A 14458-nucleotide genomic window follows, 5' to 3' on the forward strand; every position below is an offset into this window, starting at 1 on the left:
GGACATTTATCACCAAATAAATAACACACGTCCTGTCAGACAAGATTTGACTTACCTTAGCATAATGCTAACAATGACCGCGACAATGTGCTAATTTAAAATGAGAACATGAAATAACTGAGGGGTTGTTTTTTTTTACTAACTTTTCACAACTGATAATCATTTAGAACTGATTGTTGAGGTCATTATTTAGATGTTTATAAACACTTTTGGGGGACAATTGTACACACAACCTCGCTAGCAAAATGCTAACAATGTGGGAATAGGTTAGCACTAGGCTAACACAACAAACAACTAGCAAAAATGTAAATGACTTACTTAAAATGTCAATGTGTCAATTAAATCAAAAAAGAACACACTTCCTGTCAGACAAAATATTTAACTTACCTTAGCATAATGCTAACAACGGCCGCGACAATGTGCTAATTTAAAATGAGAACATGAAATAACCAAATTTTTTTCCACAACTGATAATCATTTAGAACTGATTGTTGGTCAGTATTTAGATGTTTATAAACACTTTTGGGGGACAATTGTACACACAACCACGCTAGCAAAATGCTAACAATGTGGGAACAAGTTAGCACTAGGCTAACACAACAAACGACGAGCAAAAAAATTGAAATTACTTACTTAAAATTCCAATGTGTCAAATAAATCACACACGTCCAGTCAGACAAAATATTTGACTTACCTTAGCAAAATGCTAACAACGGCGTGCTAATTTAAAATGAGAACATGAAATAACTGAATTTTTTTTCACAACTGATAATCATTTAGAACTGATTGTTGAGGTCATTATTTAGATGTTTATAAACAATGAAGGTCTATGAACACTTTTGGGGGACAATTGTACACACAACCACGCTAGCATAATGCTAACAATGTCGGAACAGGTGAGCACTAGGCTAACACAACAAACAACAAGCAAATATTTGAATGACTTACTTAAAATGTCAATGTGTCAAATAAATCAAATAAAGAACACACGTCTTGTCAGACAAAATATTTGACTTACCTTAGCATAATGCTAACAATGGCCGCGACAATGTGCTATTTTAAAATGAGAACATGAAATAACCAAATTTTTTTCCACAACTGATAATCATTTAGAACTGATTGTAGAGGTCATTATTTAGATGTTTATTAACACTTTTGGGGCACAATTCTACACACAACTACGCTAGCATAATGCTAACAATGTGGGAACAGGTTAGCACTAGGCTAACACAACAAACGACGAGCAAATAATTGAAATGACTTACTTAAAATTCCAATTTGTCAAATAAATCAAATAAAGAACACACAGACACAGACACAAGATTTTACTTACCTTAGCATAATGCTAACAAAGGCTGCGACAATGTGCTAATTTAAAATGAGAACATGAAATAACTTAGTTTTTTTTACAACTGATAATCATTTAGAACTGATGGTTGAGGTCATTATTTAGATGTTTATAAACAATGAAGGTCTATGAACACTTTTGGGGGAAAATAGTACACACAACAATGCTAGCATAATGCTAACAATGTGGGGACAAGTTAGCGCTAGGCTAACACAAGAAACAACTAGCAAAAATTGAAATGACTTACTTCAAATTCCAAATGTGTCTTTTTCTAACTGTGTATGATTCACCACAACTATTTATAAACATTGAATAAACGCTTTATGGGGACAAATTTAAAATGGCTACCAAATAACATCCTTAGCCATTCTTGATATTTATAAAATAATGTTACTCTTTTTAGAGGACAAGACACCACGTGTCAAAATAAAAGTTTGAGTAATGATGCTAGCGTAATGATGCTAGCGTAATACTAACAATGGCCGACTGTGGGAACAGATTAGCGCTCGGCTAACGCAACACAGGCCTAATTTGAAATAAAACAATTAGCTAAAATATTTCATTTAAAATACAATTATTGCTGTCAACTACGACACTAAATGAAACTACACTATTAGCAATAATTGCCAACAGATGTCATAACTGACTTCAAATGAATGTTTTGTAAAAAAAACAAATGTGCCATTTTTTATAATTGTGTATGATTTGTAAATTACTCACCTATTCATAAAGAAGATATAAACGCTTTTAAGGGGACATTTGTGAAATAGTTATTCATATTTCTAGCCTCCAATAAATAAATATTTATGTTCTTAGAGGATGACAAACATGTTTTGGTATGACGCTAGCATCACGCTAACAGCGGAGAAGAGATTAGCGCCAGGCTAACGCTACAAAGGCCTGATTTAAAATAAGACAATTAACAAAAACACCTAAAATAGCCAACATTTGATTTGAAATGGACTTATTGATGAGTCATTATTCAGCTATTCATAGTTGTGCTAATTATAAACAATGAATAAACGCTACGCTAATTATTGGATTTCAATAATTATTAAACATTCCAGCCATTGAGAAAGAAATACAACTGTTTTGAGAGGGTATGACAGCACATTTGTTGGAATAAAAGCGCTAGCATTATGCTAACAGGTTAGCACCAGGCTAATGCTACAAAGGCCTGATTTAAAATAAGACAATTAGCAAAACAGCTAAAATAGCCAACATTTGATTTAAAATAGACTTATTGATGAGTCATTATTCAGCTATTTATAGTTATGCTAACTATAAACAGACTTATTGATGAGTCATTCAGCTATTCATAGTTATGCTAATTAAAAACAATGAATAAATGCAACGCTAATTATTGCATTTCAATAATTATTGATCATTCCAGCCAACAAGAAAAAAATAAAACAGTTTTGAGAGGGTAGGACAGCACATTTGTTGAAATAAACGGGCTAGCATTATGCTAACGGGTTAGCGCCAGTCTTATGCTACGAAGGCCTGATTTAAAATAAGACAATTAGCAAAAACAGCCAACATTTGATTTGAAATAGACTTATTGATGAGTCATTATTCAGCTATTTTTAGTTATGCTAATTATAAACAGACTTATTGATGAGTCAGTATTCAGCTATTCATAGTTGTGCTAATTAAAAACAATGAATAAACGCTACACTAATTATTTGATTTCAATAATTATTGATCATTCCAGCCAACGAGAAAGAAATAAAACCGTATTGAGAGGATAGGACAGCACATTTGTCGAAATAATAGCGCTAGCATTATGCTAACAGGTTAGCGCCAGGCTAATGCTACGAAGGCCTGATTTAAAATAAGACAATTAGCAAAAACAGCTAAAATAGCCAACATTTGATTTAAAATAGACTTATTGATGAGTCATTATTCAGCTATTCATAGTTATGCTAATTATAAACAATGAATAAACGCTTCGCTAATTATTGCATTTCAATAATTATTGATCATTCCAGCCAACAAGAAAGAAATAAAACCGTATTGAGAGGATATGACAGCAGATTTGTCGAAATAATAGCACTAGCATTATGCTAACAGGTTAGCACCAGGCTAATCCTACGAAGGCCTGATTTAAAATAAGACAATTAGCAAAAACAGCCAACATTTGATTTGAAATAGACTTATTGATGAGTCATTATTCAGATATTTTTAGTTATGCTAATTATGAACAGACTTAATGATGGGTCATTATGCAGCTATTCATAGTTATGCTAATTATAAACAATGAATAAACGCTACGCTAATTATTGGATTTCAATAATTATTGATCATTCCAGCCAACAAGAAAGAAATAAAACAGTTTTTTGAGGGTAGGACAGCACATTTGTTGAAATAATAGCGCTAGCATTATGCTAAAAGGTTAGCGCCAGGCTAATGCTACAAAGGCCTGATTTAAAATACGACAATTAGCAAAAACAGCCAACATTTGATTTGAAATAGACTTATTGATGAGTCATTATTTAGCTATTTTTAGTTATGCTAATTATAAACAGACTTATTGATGAGTCATTATTCAGCTATTCATAGTTGTGCTAATTATAAACAATGAATAAACGCTACGCTAATTTGATTTAAATAATTATTGATCATTCCAGCCAACAAGAAGAAATAAAACCGTATTGAGAGGATAGGACAGCACATTTGTCGAAATAATAGCGCTAGCATTATGCTAACAGGTTAGCGCCAGGCTAATGCTACGAAGGCCTGATTTCAAATAAGACAATTAGCAAAAACAGATAAAATAGCCAACATTTGATTTAAAATAGACTTATTGATGAGTCATTATTCAGCTATTCATAGTTATGCTAATTATAAACAATGAATAAACGCTTCGCTAATTATTGCATTTTAATAAATATTGATCATTCCAGCCAACAACAAAGAAATAAAACAGTTTTGAGAGGGTAGGACAGCACATTTGTTGGAATAAACGCGCTAGCATTATGCTAACGGGTTAGCGCCAGGCTAATGCTACGAAGGCCTGATTTAAAATAAGACAATAAGCAAAAACAGCCAACATTTGATTTTAAATAGACTTATTGATGAGTCATTATTCAGCTATTTATAGTTATGCTAACTATAAAGAGACTTATTGATGAGTCATTATTCAGCTATTCATAGTTATGCTAATTATAAAACAATGAATAAACGTTAGGCTAATTATTGCATTTCAATAATCATTGATCATTCCAGCCAACAAGAAAGAAATAAAACCGTATTGAGAGGATAGGACAGCACATTTGTCGAAATAATAGCGCTAGCATTATGCTAACAGGTTAGCGCCAGGCTAATGCTACGAAGGCCTGATTTAAAATAAGACAATAAGCAAAAACAGCTAACATTTGATTTTAAATAGACTTATTGATGAGTCATTATTCAGCTATTTATAGTTATGCTAACTATAAACAGACTTATTGATGAGTCATTATTCAGCTATTCATAGTTATGCTAATTATAAAACAATGAATAAACGCTACGCTAATTATTGCATTTCAATAATTATTGATCATTCCAGCCAACAAGAAATAAAACCGTATTGAGAGGATAGGACAGCACATTTGTCGAAATAATAGCGCTAGCATTATGCTAACGGGTTAGCGCCAGGCTAATGCTACGAAGGCCTGATTAAAAATGAGACAAGTAGGGGGAAAAAAACGAACATATCGAACATTTGATTCAAAATAACTTGTTTCCATAACTTTTAATGATCTCAAACTTTTTGATAATGTCGAGTGAAATAGTTGAATTGTTGTAAAATAAACAAATTGAACAATTCTAGCACACAATTAAGTCACTTAATGACCTTTGCTAGTGAAACCAAAAGTGATTTTACGGTTTTTTAAAAAGATAAAAGATGATCAAATGTGTCAAAATAAAGGTTTGTGGTCAGGTTAGCATGTCTTTCCAGAACATTCCAGATTTTTTTTGTACAGGTTATATATATTTTATTATTGAATGTATCAAATGTGATGAATATTTAATGGCCCACAATGGTTTTTTAAAGCATTACATGGATTCAATTCTTTATAGATGTCAATAAACTTCTCAATCAATCAATCAAAGACCACCAGAAGAAGTTAGCGACAGGCTAAATCAAAACGAGATGATTAGCGCATAAAAATGAAACAGCCGACTCATAAATACAAGCGTTGTTTAGAAATAACGGGTATCGTGGTCATCCATCGACAATTTAGGCATGAATAATTCGACAAATTGACGCCAAAAATCACCACAAAGAAAGATTTGATGTTTGCGTGCACGTTAAAAAAACTAAAAACTTAAAAGGGACACGTTGGAAAACAAAGAATACATAATAATATTAATAACAACATAAGCTAACTGTGATCAATAATCACGCAAACATGACGCCATCTTTTTTTATTTCTACTGGCAAATAAAAAGTAACATCTGACGGAATTTGAACACAAGTGGAGAAGTTTGCTAGCGCTAACAAAAGGACGAGCGTTCTAATAAGACTGAAGAGAGGCGCACTTCCCCGGCTGCGCGTGTGCCGACAACACTTCTGTTCCGTAGAAAAACTATTTACATGTGTAATAAATAATGTCACCTTCACGTGCTTTTTAGTCCGTCAAGTCTCTGGTGAGGTCACTTCCTGTCTGGGGGACAGGAGGAAGTCACCACGTGGAAGAGTCCCGGACAAAGTGTGTGTGTGTGTGTGTGTGTGTGTGTGTGTGTGTGTGTGTGTGTGTGTGTGTTGATGTTCATCCACCAGTGTCCAGGGAACCTGTGGATGTACAACCATCAATTAGACACACTTCACCATGTAGACCTAAGTATTCATCAAGTACCACCATAATGACTAACATTCAAATACAGTAGTGTAGTAGACCTAAGTATTCATTAAGTACCACCATAATGACTAACATTCAAATACAGTAGTGTAGTAGACCTAAGTATTCATCAAGTACCACCATAATGACAACATTAAAATACAGTAGTGTAGTAGACCTAAGTATTCATTAAGTACCACCATAATGACAACATTAAAATAGAGTAGTGTAGTAGACCTAAGTATTCAAGTACCACCATAATGACTAACATTCAAATACAGTAGTGTAGTAGACCTAAGTATTCATCAAGTACCACCATGACAACATTACAATACAGTAGTGTAGTAGACCTAAGTATTCATCAAGTACCACCATGACAACATTACAATACAGTAGTGTAGTAGACCTAAGTATTCATCAAGTACCACCATAATGACAACATTACAATACAGTAGTGTAGTAGACCTAAGTATTCATCAAGTACCACCATAATGACAACATTACAATACAGTAGTGTAGTAGACCTAAGTATTCATCAAGTACCAACATAATGACTAACATTCAAATACAGTAGTGTAGTAGACCTAAGTATTCATCAAGTACCACCATAATGACAACATTACAATACAGTAGTGTAGTAGACCTAAGTATTCATTAAGTACCACCATAATAACAACATTACAATACAGTAGTGTAGTAGACCTAAGTATTCATCAAGTACCACCATAATGATAACATTACAATACAGTAGTGTAGTAGACCTAAGTATTCATCAAGTACCAACATAATGACTAACATTCAAATACAGTAGTGTAGTAGACCTAAGTATTCATCAAGTACCACCATAATGACAACATTACAATACAGTAGTGTAATAGACCTAAGTATTCATCAAATACCAACATAATGACAACATTACAATACAGTAGTGTAGTTGACCTAAGTATTCATTAAGTACCACCGTAATGACAACATAACAATACAGTAGTGTAGTAGACCTAAGTATTCATCAAGTACCACCATAATGACAACATTACAATACAGTAGTGTAGTAGACCTAAGTATTCATCAAGTACCACCATGACAACATTACAATACAGTAGCGTAGTAGACCTAAGTATTCATCAAGAGTCACTCTTTTTTTTCATACAAATTCCCAGTTTTCCAGATTACCCATCCTCAATTCAAACTGTTACTACGTCAACATTTGTCAACAGATTCCAAAAATTCCAACACCAACCCACTCACATCATCTGGTACAATTATACATTTTTTAAACTTCCCAGTTTTCCAGACATTTCCAGGAAATTCCCATTTAAATGAATGGACACATTTATAGTTCTACAATGCCATACATTTTCGAAATATTGCACAATTTAATTTTTAAACCTGGTTCTTACCTTTCAACCATCCACCCACACTACTCTTCACATATATCCAACACAAAACATGTTTCCCCTTTCTCAAAATTCCCGGTTTTCCAGTAATTTCCCCCCATTGACAATGAATGGGTAATATACAATCTACTGCGAATTCCACATTTTCCACCTAATTGGAACCGTCCCAACATGCACACACTCCACTCACCCTGGACAATCTAACTACCAAGTTAAATAAATTCCAGGAATTCCCAGTTTTCCAAAGCCCTATTTTCACCTCTTCCTGGAAAGTTTTCAGTCCACAGTTTTTAAACAGTTTTTGACCATTCCACCTTCAAAACATTCCTCTTAGTTGGGACAACAAATGTGTTTTTTCCATACAAATTCCCAGTTTTCCCGTAATTCCAGGAATTCCAAATTACCCATCCTCAATTCATACTGTTACTATGTCAACATTTGTCAACCAATTCCAAAAATTCCAACACCAACCCACGCATATAATCTGGACATCTGTGCTAGTATACCTATTTTCAAAAATTCCCAGTTTTCCCGACATTTCCAGGAAATTCCCATTCAAATGAACGTATTCATAGTTCTACAATGTCCTAAATTCTCTAAATTTTGCACCATTTTTAAACCCAATTCCGACCTTTCAACCATCCACACACACTACTCTTCACATATATCCATCACCAAACATGTTTTCCCTTTCCCAAAATTCCTGTTTTTCCCGGTAATTTTCTCCCCATTGACAATGAATGGGAAATACGCAATCTACTCCATATCCCACGTTTCTCATCCGATTTAAACCGTTCCAACATCCACACACCCTGGACAATCTAACTACCAAGTTAAATAAATTCCAGGAATTCCCAGTTTTCCAAAGCCCTATTTTCACCTCTTCCTGGAAAGTTTTCACAGTCCACAGTTTTTAACCGTTTTTGACCATTCCAACTTCAAAACATTCCTCTTAGTTGGGACAACAAATGTTTTTTGTTTTTTTTCATACAAATTCAGTTTTCCCGTAATTCCAGGAATTAGAAAATTACCCATCTTCAATTCAAACTGTTACTACGTCAACATCTGTCAACCGATTCCAAAAATTCCAACACCAACCCATTCACATCGTCTGGGACAATTGTGCTAGTATATATATATATACTTGTTTTTAAATTCCGTTTTTTCTCCACATTTCCAGGAAATTCCCATTCAAATGAACGTATTCATAGTTCTACAATGTTCTAAATTCTCTAAATTTTGCACCATTTTTAAACCTGATTCCGACCTTTCAACCATCCACCCACACTACTCTTCACATATATCCATCACCAAACATGTTTTCCCTTTCCCAAAATTCCCGTTTTCCCGGTAATTTTCTCCCCATTGACAATAAATTGGAAATACGCAATCTACTCCATATCCCACGTTTCTCATCCGATTTGAACCGTTCCCTTTCCCAAAATTGTGTATTATATATTATCTATATAATAACTATTTTTCATGGATGTTGATATATTTTTAACTCTACAATAAAACTTCATGAATTTAGTATGAAAAACAAAGCAGTAATAAAGATGAAATTATTCATTGAGAACATCAAAACGAGTCTGGTTTTTCAAACACATTTTTAAGAGTTGCTGTTAAAAACCTACTGAACGTGTCTGGAGTAAGATGATTATTACATTATTAGTATTGGTGGAACCTTCTTAAAATGGAACAAAGCTCAGAAAACTGCTGCTTGACCATTGAAGAATTATTTGCTGGTGAAAAAAAAAAAAGCATTTTAGACCAAGAACATTCTCAAAGTCAACAGACGTCACCACAAAATGTGAAACCAGACTGACCCTCGAGTTCAACAACCTTGGAACAGTTCTGTCATGTACAAAAACCAAAAGCAGTGAAGTTGGCACGTTGTGTAACTGGTAAATAAAAACAGAATACAATGATTTGCAAATCCTTTTCAACTTATATTCAATTGAATGGACTGCAAAGACAAGATATGTCATGTTCACATTGGAAAACTTTATTTTTGTTTGCAAATAATAATTAACTTAGAATTTCATGGCTGCAACACGTGCCAAAGTAGTTGGGAAAGGGCATGTTCACCACTGTGTTACATGGCCTTTCCTTTTAACAACACTCAGTAAACGTTTGGGAACTGAGGAGACACATTTTTTAAGCTTCTCAGGTGGAATTCTTTCCCATTCTTGCCTGATGTACAGCTTAAGTTGTTCAACAGTCCGGGGGTTTCCGTTGTGGTATTTTAGGCTTCATAATGCGCCACACATTTTCAATGGGAGACAGGTCTGGACTACAGGCAGGCCAGTCTAGTACCCGCACTCTTTTACTATGAAGCCACACTGTTGTAAAACGTGGCTTGGCATTGTCTTGCTGAAATAATCAGGGGCGTCTATGATAACGTTACTTGGATGGCAACATATGTTGCTCCAAAACCTGTATGTACCTTTCAGCATTAATGGCGCCTTCACAGATGTGTAAGTTACCCATGTCTTGGGCACTAATACACCCCCATACCATCACACATGCTGGCTTTTACACTTTGCGCCTATGACAATCCGGATGGTTCTTTTCCTCTTTGGTCCGGAGGACACGACGTCCACAGTTTCCAAAAACAATTTGAAACGTGGACTCGTCAGACCACAGAACACTTTTCCACTTTGCATCAGTCCATCTTAGATGAGATCGGGCCCAGCGAAGCCAGCGATGCTTCTGGGTGTTGTTGATAAATGGCTTTGGCTTTGCATAGTAGAGTTTTAACTTGCACTTACAGATGTAGCGACCAACTGTAGTCACTGACAGTGGTTTTCTGAAGTGTTCCTGAGCCCATGTGGTGATATCCTTTACACACTGATGTCACTTTTTGATACAGTACCGCCTGAGGGATTGCCGCTAACGTGCAGTGATTTCACCAGATTCTCTGAAACTTTTGATGATATTACGGAGCGTAGATGGTGAAATCCCTAAATTCCTTGCAATAGCTGGTTGAGAAAGGTTGTTCTTAAACTGTTGGACAATTTGCTCACACATTTGTTGACAAAGTGGTGACCCTCGCCCCATCCTTGTTTGTGAATGACTGAGCATATCATGGCAACTAATTTCATACCCAATCACGGCACCCACCTGTTCCCAATTAGCCTGTTCACCTGTGGGATGTTCCAAATAAGTGTTTGACGAGCATTCCTCAACTTTCTCAGTCTTTTTTGCCACTTGTGCCAGCTTTTTTTTTTTAAACATGTTGCGGGCATCAAATTCCAAATGAGCTAATATTTGAAAACTATTTAGTTTTTCAGTTCGAACGTTAAATATCTTGTCTTTGCAGTCTATTCAATTGAATATAAGTTGAAAAGGATTTGCAAATCATTGTATTTTGTCGAGAGGAGACAGATGAGGTGGTTCGGGCATCTGGTCAGGATGCCACCCGAACGCCTCCCTAGGGAAGTGTTTAGGGCACGTCCGACCGATAGGAGGCCACAGGGAAGACCCAGGACACGTTGGGAAGACTGTCTCCCGGCTGGCCTGGGAACGCCTCGGGATCCCTCTGGAAGAGCTGGACGAAGTGGCTGGGGAGAGGGAAGTCTGGGCTTCCCTGCTTAGGCTGCTGCCCCCGCGACCCGACCTCGGATAAGCGGAAGAAGATGGATGGATGGATTCTGTTTTTATTTACACAATGTGCCAACTTCCCTGGTTTTGGGTTTTGTACAATGTGAACTTTGTCATGATGTATTTTACAGGTCAGAAATCTATCTTACCCTTTTAGAAATGTAGCTAAGCATAGGAATTAAACAATATTGATATCGTATTAAGGATTTTTTAAAGTTGCACTTTCTTATACATATATTTTTATTTTATTTACAATTGTGTCTTTTTACTACTATAATTTGTCAAGTAATTTCCATCAGAGGTTTGATAAAGTCATCTATTACAAATGCTGCCTACATAATAGTTGATCTTTTATCAATACCTTCCAGTTAACATCTAAAAAAAAAGCCAAGTGGTGATAAATAAAAATATTAAGATCCAGGACAAAAGTACCGGTCCAGTTTTACACGGGGATTCCCCCGTCCACCCCCCACCCCCGTCGTCTCCCTTCCTCTTACCGCAGATGGCGCACGACTGGCCCGCAGGTCACGCCACATTGGGCGAGCTCCGGAGGGTCTTGCGGCTGTGAGCGGGCATGTGGACGACGAGCAGCTGCTGCTTCTGGCGGGTGGACTTGACGGCCAGGATGGCTTGGCGGTTCTTGTAGCGGACCATCTGCAAGGTGATCTCCGCGTTCCAGCCTTCGTCCTGCGGGCACCTGAAGTCGATCTCCCTGCCCTCGGCCATGACCACGGTGAAGTAGACGTACTTGCCCTTCCGCTCCACGCAGTCCAGCGTCTTCATGTTGGCGAAGTGGAGCTCCTTGACTTTGCCCGCCTCCCCCCCGGGGCCGCCCTGGTGCTGCTGCGGGGAATCGTGCTGCTTGGGCGGCAGCAGCAGCACGCCGTCCTCGGTCAGGACGCACAGCTTCTTCTTCCACAGCTGCAGCAGACCGTCGCTTCTCTTCTCCAGCACGCCTTCCTTCAGCACCTTCCTCCCGTTTTCCAACATCCTCGCCTCTATGCGGCTTCCAGGCGCGGACCGACTCGGACGCGGAGGTCTACCCCGGAGAGGGTGAAGGCATACGGGACACGCGGCACTGTGTGGTAGCGGTGGGGGGGATTGTCTGTGGCGGCTGACTTGTTTCGAAAGACTGGCTGTTTGAGGGGGGCGGGGATGGCCTGACCGCTGCACCGCCCACACAAGTGGCCCCCGAGACGCACATTTGTACTACCCCCAGCGTCCACTCAAATAGGTACACCGCCACAATAGGATCCAATTAACTTCAGTATCCAGAATTCACACATTAAAACCTACCTAATACGCATTTTTTTATTTAACTATTGAAATAAATTCTCACTTAAGTTTGTTTTCGTATTTTACATGTATTTAAAATATTTAACCGTTTTTTGAACTACATTTAACAAAAAAAACCTTCAATATACAAGTATTCATAAACAAATTACAATGTTGTCATGTTTTGCTTATATATATTTATATATATATATATATTATATATATATATATATATATATATATATACACACACACCCATTTACTACAGCTTGTCCCTATGGTGTATATGTATTTGTATATACACGTGTATATATTATGAGTTTTGTTTCCGTATTTTACATGTATTTAAAATATTTTACCGTTTTTTAAGCTACATTTAATGAGGAAAAAAAATTCAATATACATCAACTATTCATACACAAATGTGTCATGTTTTATATATATATATATATATATATATACACACACACACATATATACTGTATGTATGAGTATATATATATATATATACACATACATATGTGTGTGTGTGTGTATATATATATATATATATATATATATATACACACACACACACGTATATATATACACATATATATATATATATATACATACATATTTATATACATATGTGTGTGAATATACACATATCCATATATATACACACGCACACAAACACCAATTTTCTACAGCTTGTCCCTATGGTGTGTGTTTGTGTGTATATATGTACATTTTTTGGAATTTATATACACAAGTATATAATACCATAATTGTCGTGCAAATATAGTTTGCCATTCAAACATAGCGACTGTAAAAACAATTTTAATGTTTTTATAGAGAACAGAAGTTCCTAATTGGAAAACAGTGGTACGAGTTCCACTAATGGTACATGGACTCCATCTAGTGGTACTTTTAAGAATACAAGAACATACATTATTGTAGAATTAATGCTATAGGAAGCAAAGTCACTAAAATTCAAGGGAATATGAATTTGCTTTGTGAGTCCATCATAAAAGCAGGTTGTGAGGTCAAAGTGACTGGCTAAAATTACAATTAATTAGGATAAACATCTTAAATTGAATGAAAATGAGATGTTTGACTCAGGTGGATTACAACCTAATTAACTTTTTAAAGTTAGTTTTTAGAAATCGTTACATATTGAGAACAGAAAGTCAACATGATTGCCATTAAGCGGAGAGAATAAATAAGATGTCCTTTCTACTCAACATGTAGAGAAATTTAAATATATCCTATTGAAACTGTACACAAGTTTGTAGTAATCTGCAACTAAATTACTGGGAACCTTTTGTGGTGTAAAGTGGAGTAAAGCGTTGCTCTGATTGTTGGAGTGTCCAAAGAGCAGTCAGGGGGCCATTTTTGTACTGCAGCTTTTAGTTTTTTAATTGGCCCTCTGTATATTGTTCTAGAAGAAACCAATAGCAATAACTTGTCTTAGAGAAGATTGCACCCTGTGCTTCCTAATCAAACACGTAAGGCAGGGGTGCACATTACATCAATCACCTAAAAATGAGCGCTCATCAATCTTCACCAAGACGTCACTTGATTGACATTCACGACACCAGAGGGTCTTGTGAGATGACTCTGGCTGCTGTGAGATCATTAAGAAAAAATTACCCGACAAGGAGGCGAGAAAGACTATTTCAACACTCTCGCGCCGTACCTGCCGTCAAAACTCTAAAGACCAACTGCAGAGTTCCTGACTTCACAATTAAAGTGCTGCTTCATCCTGCCAGTGCTAACAAAATAAGAGTCTTAGAAAACTGGCATGCAGAAGCTACGGAGTTTGCCGCAAATGTATTTATTGTAAAGCAGGGGTCCCCAAACTATGGTCAGCGGGCCAGATATGGCCTGCAAGCATCCAAAGTCTGGCCCACATGTAGTCCCTAGTAAAAAAATAAATATCAATTATTTTTTAAATTCTGTCCTTTCTCGCCCATCCATCAATCCATTTACTTGTTAGTGGGTCTCCTAGCCGCTCAGGCCAATCA

At 36.4% G+C, this 14458-nt stretch overlaps 1 protein-coding gene across 1 annotated transcript; it reads right to left on the reverse strand.

Moving 5' to 3' along the window:
* Positions 1–5746: 5746 nt before the first annotated feature.
* phlda1 (pleckstrin homology-like domain, family A, member 1) lies at positions 5747–12337 on the reverse strand. Its single transcript, XM_062067061.1, has 2 exons — positions 11672–12337; positions 5747–6128 (listed from the first exon to the last, which is right to left on the reverse strand). The coding sequence occupies exon 1, from the start codon at positions 12162–12164 to the stop codon at positions 11700–11702; it is 465 nt and encodes a 154-aa protein (XP_061923045.1). The 5' UTR covers positions 12165–12337; the 3' UTR covers positions 5747–6128; positions 11672–11699.
* Positions 12338–14458: the final 2121 nt, after the last annotated feature.

Source organism: Entelurus aequoreus, linkage group LG12, assembly GCF_033978785.1.
Source record: "Entelurus aequoreus isolate RoL-2023_Sb linkage group LG12, RoL_Eaeq_v1.1, whole genome shotgun sequence".
Classification (NCBI taxonomy): domain Eukaryota; kingdom Metazoa; phylum Chordata; class Actinopteri; order Syngnathiformes; family Syngnathidae; genus Entelurus; species Entelurus aequoreus.

Coding starts and splice junctions, on each gene's coding strand:
- phlda1 (XM_062067061.1), bottom strand. CDS start 12,164: ATGTTGGAAAACGGGAGGAAGGTGCTGAAGGAAGGCGTGCTGGAGAAG.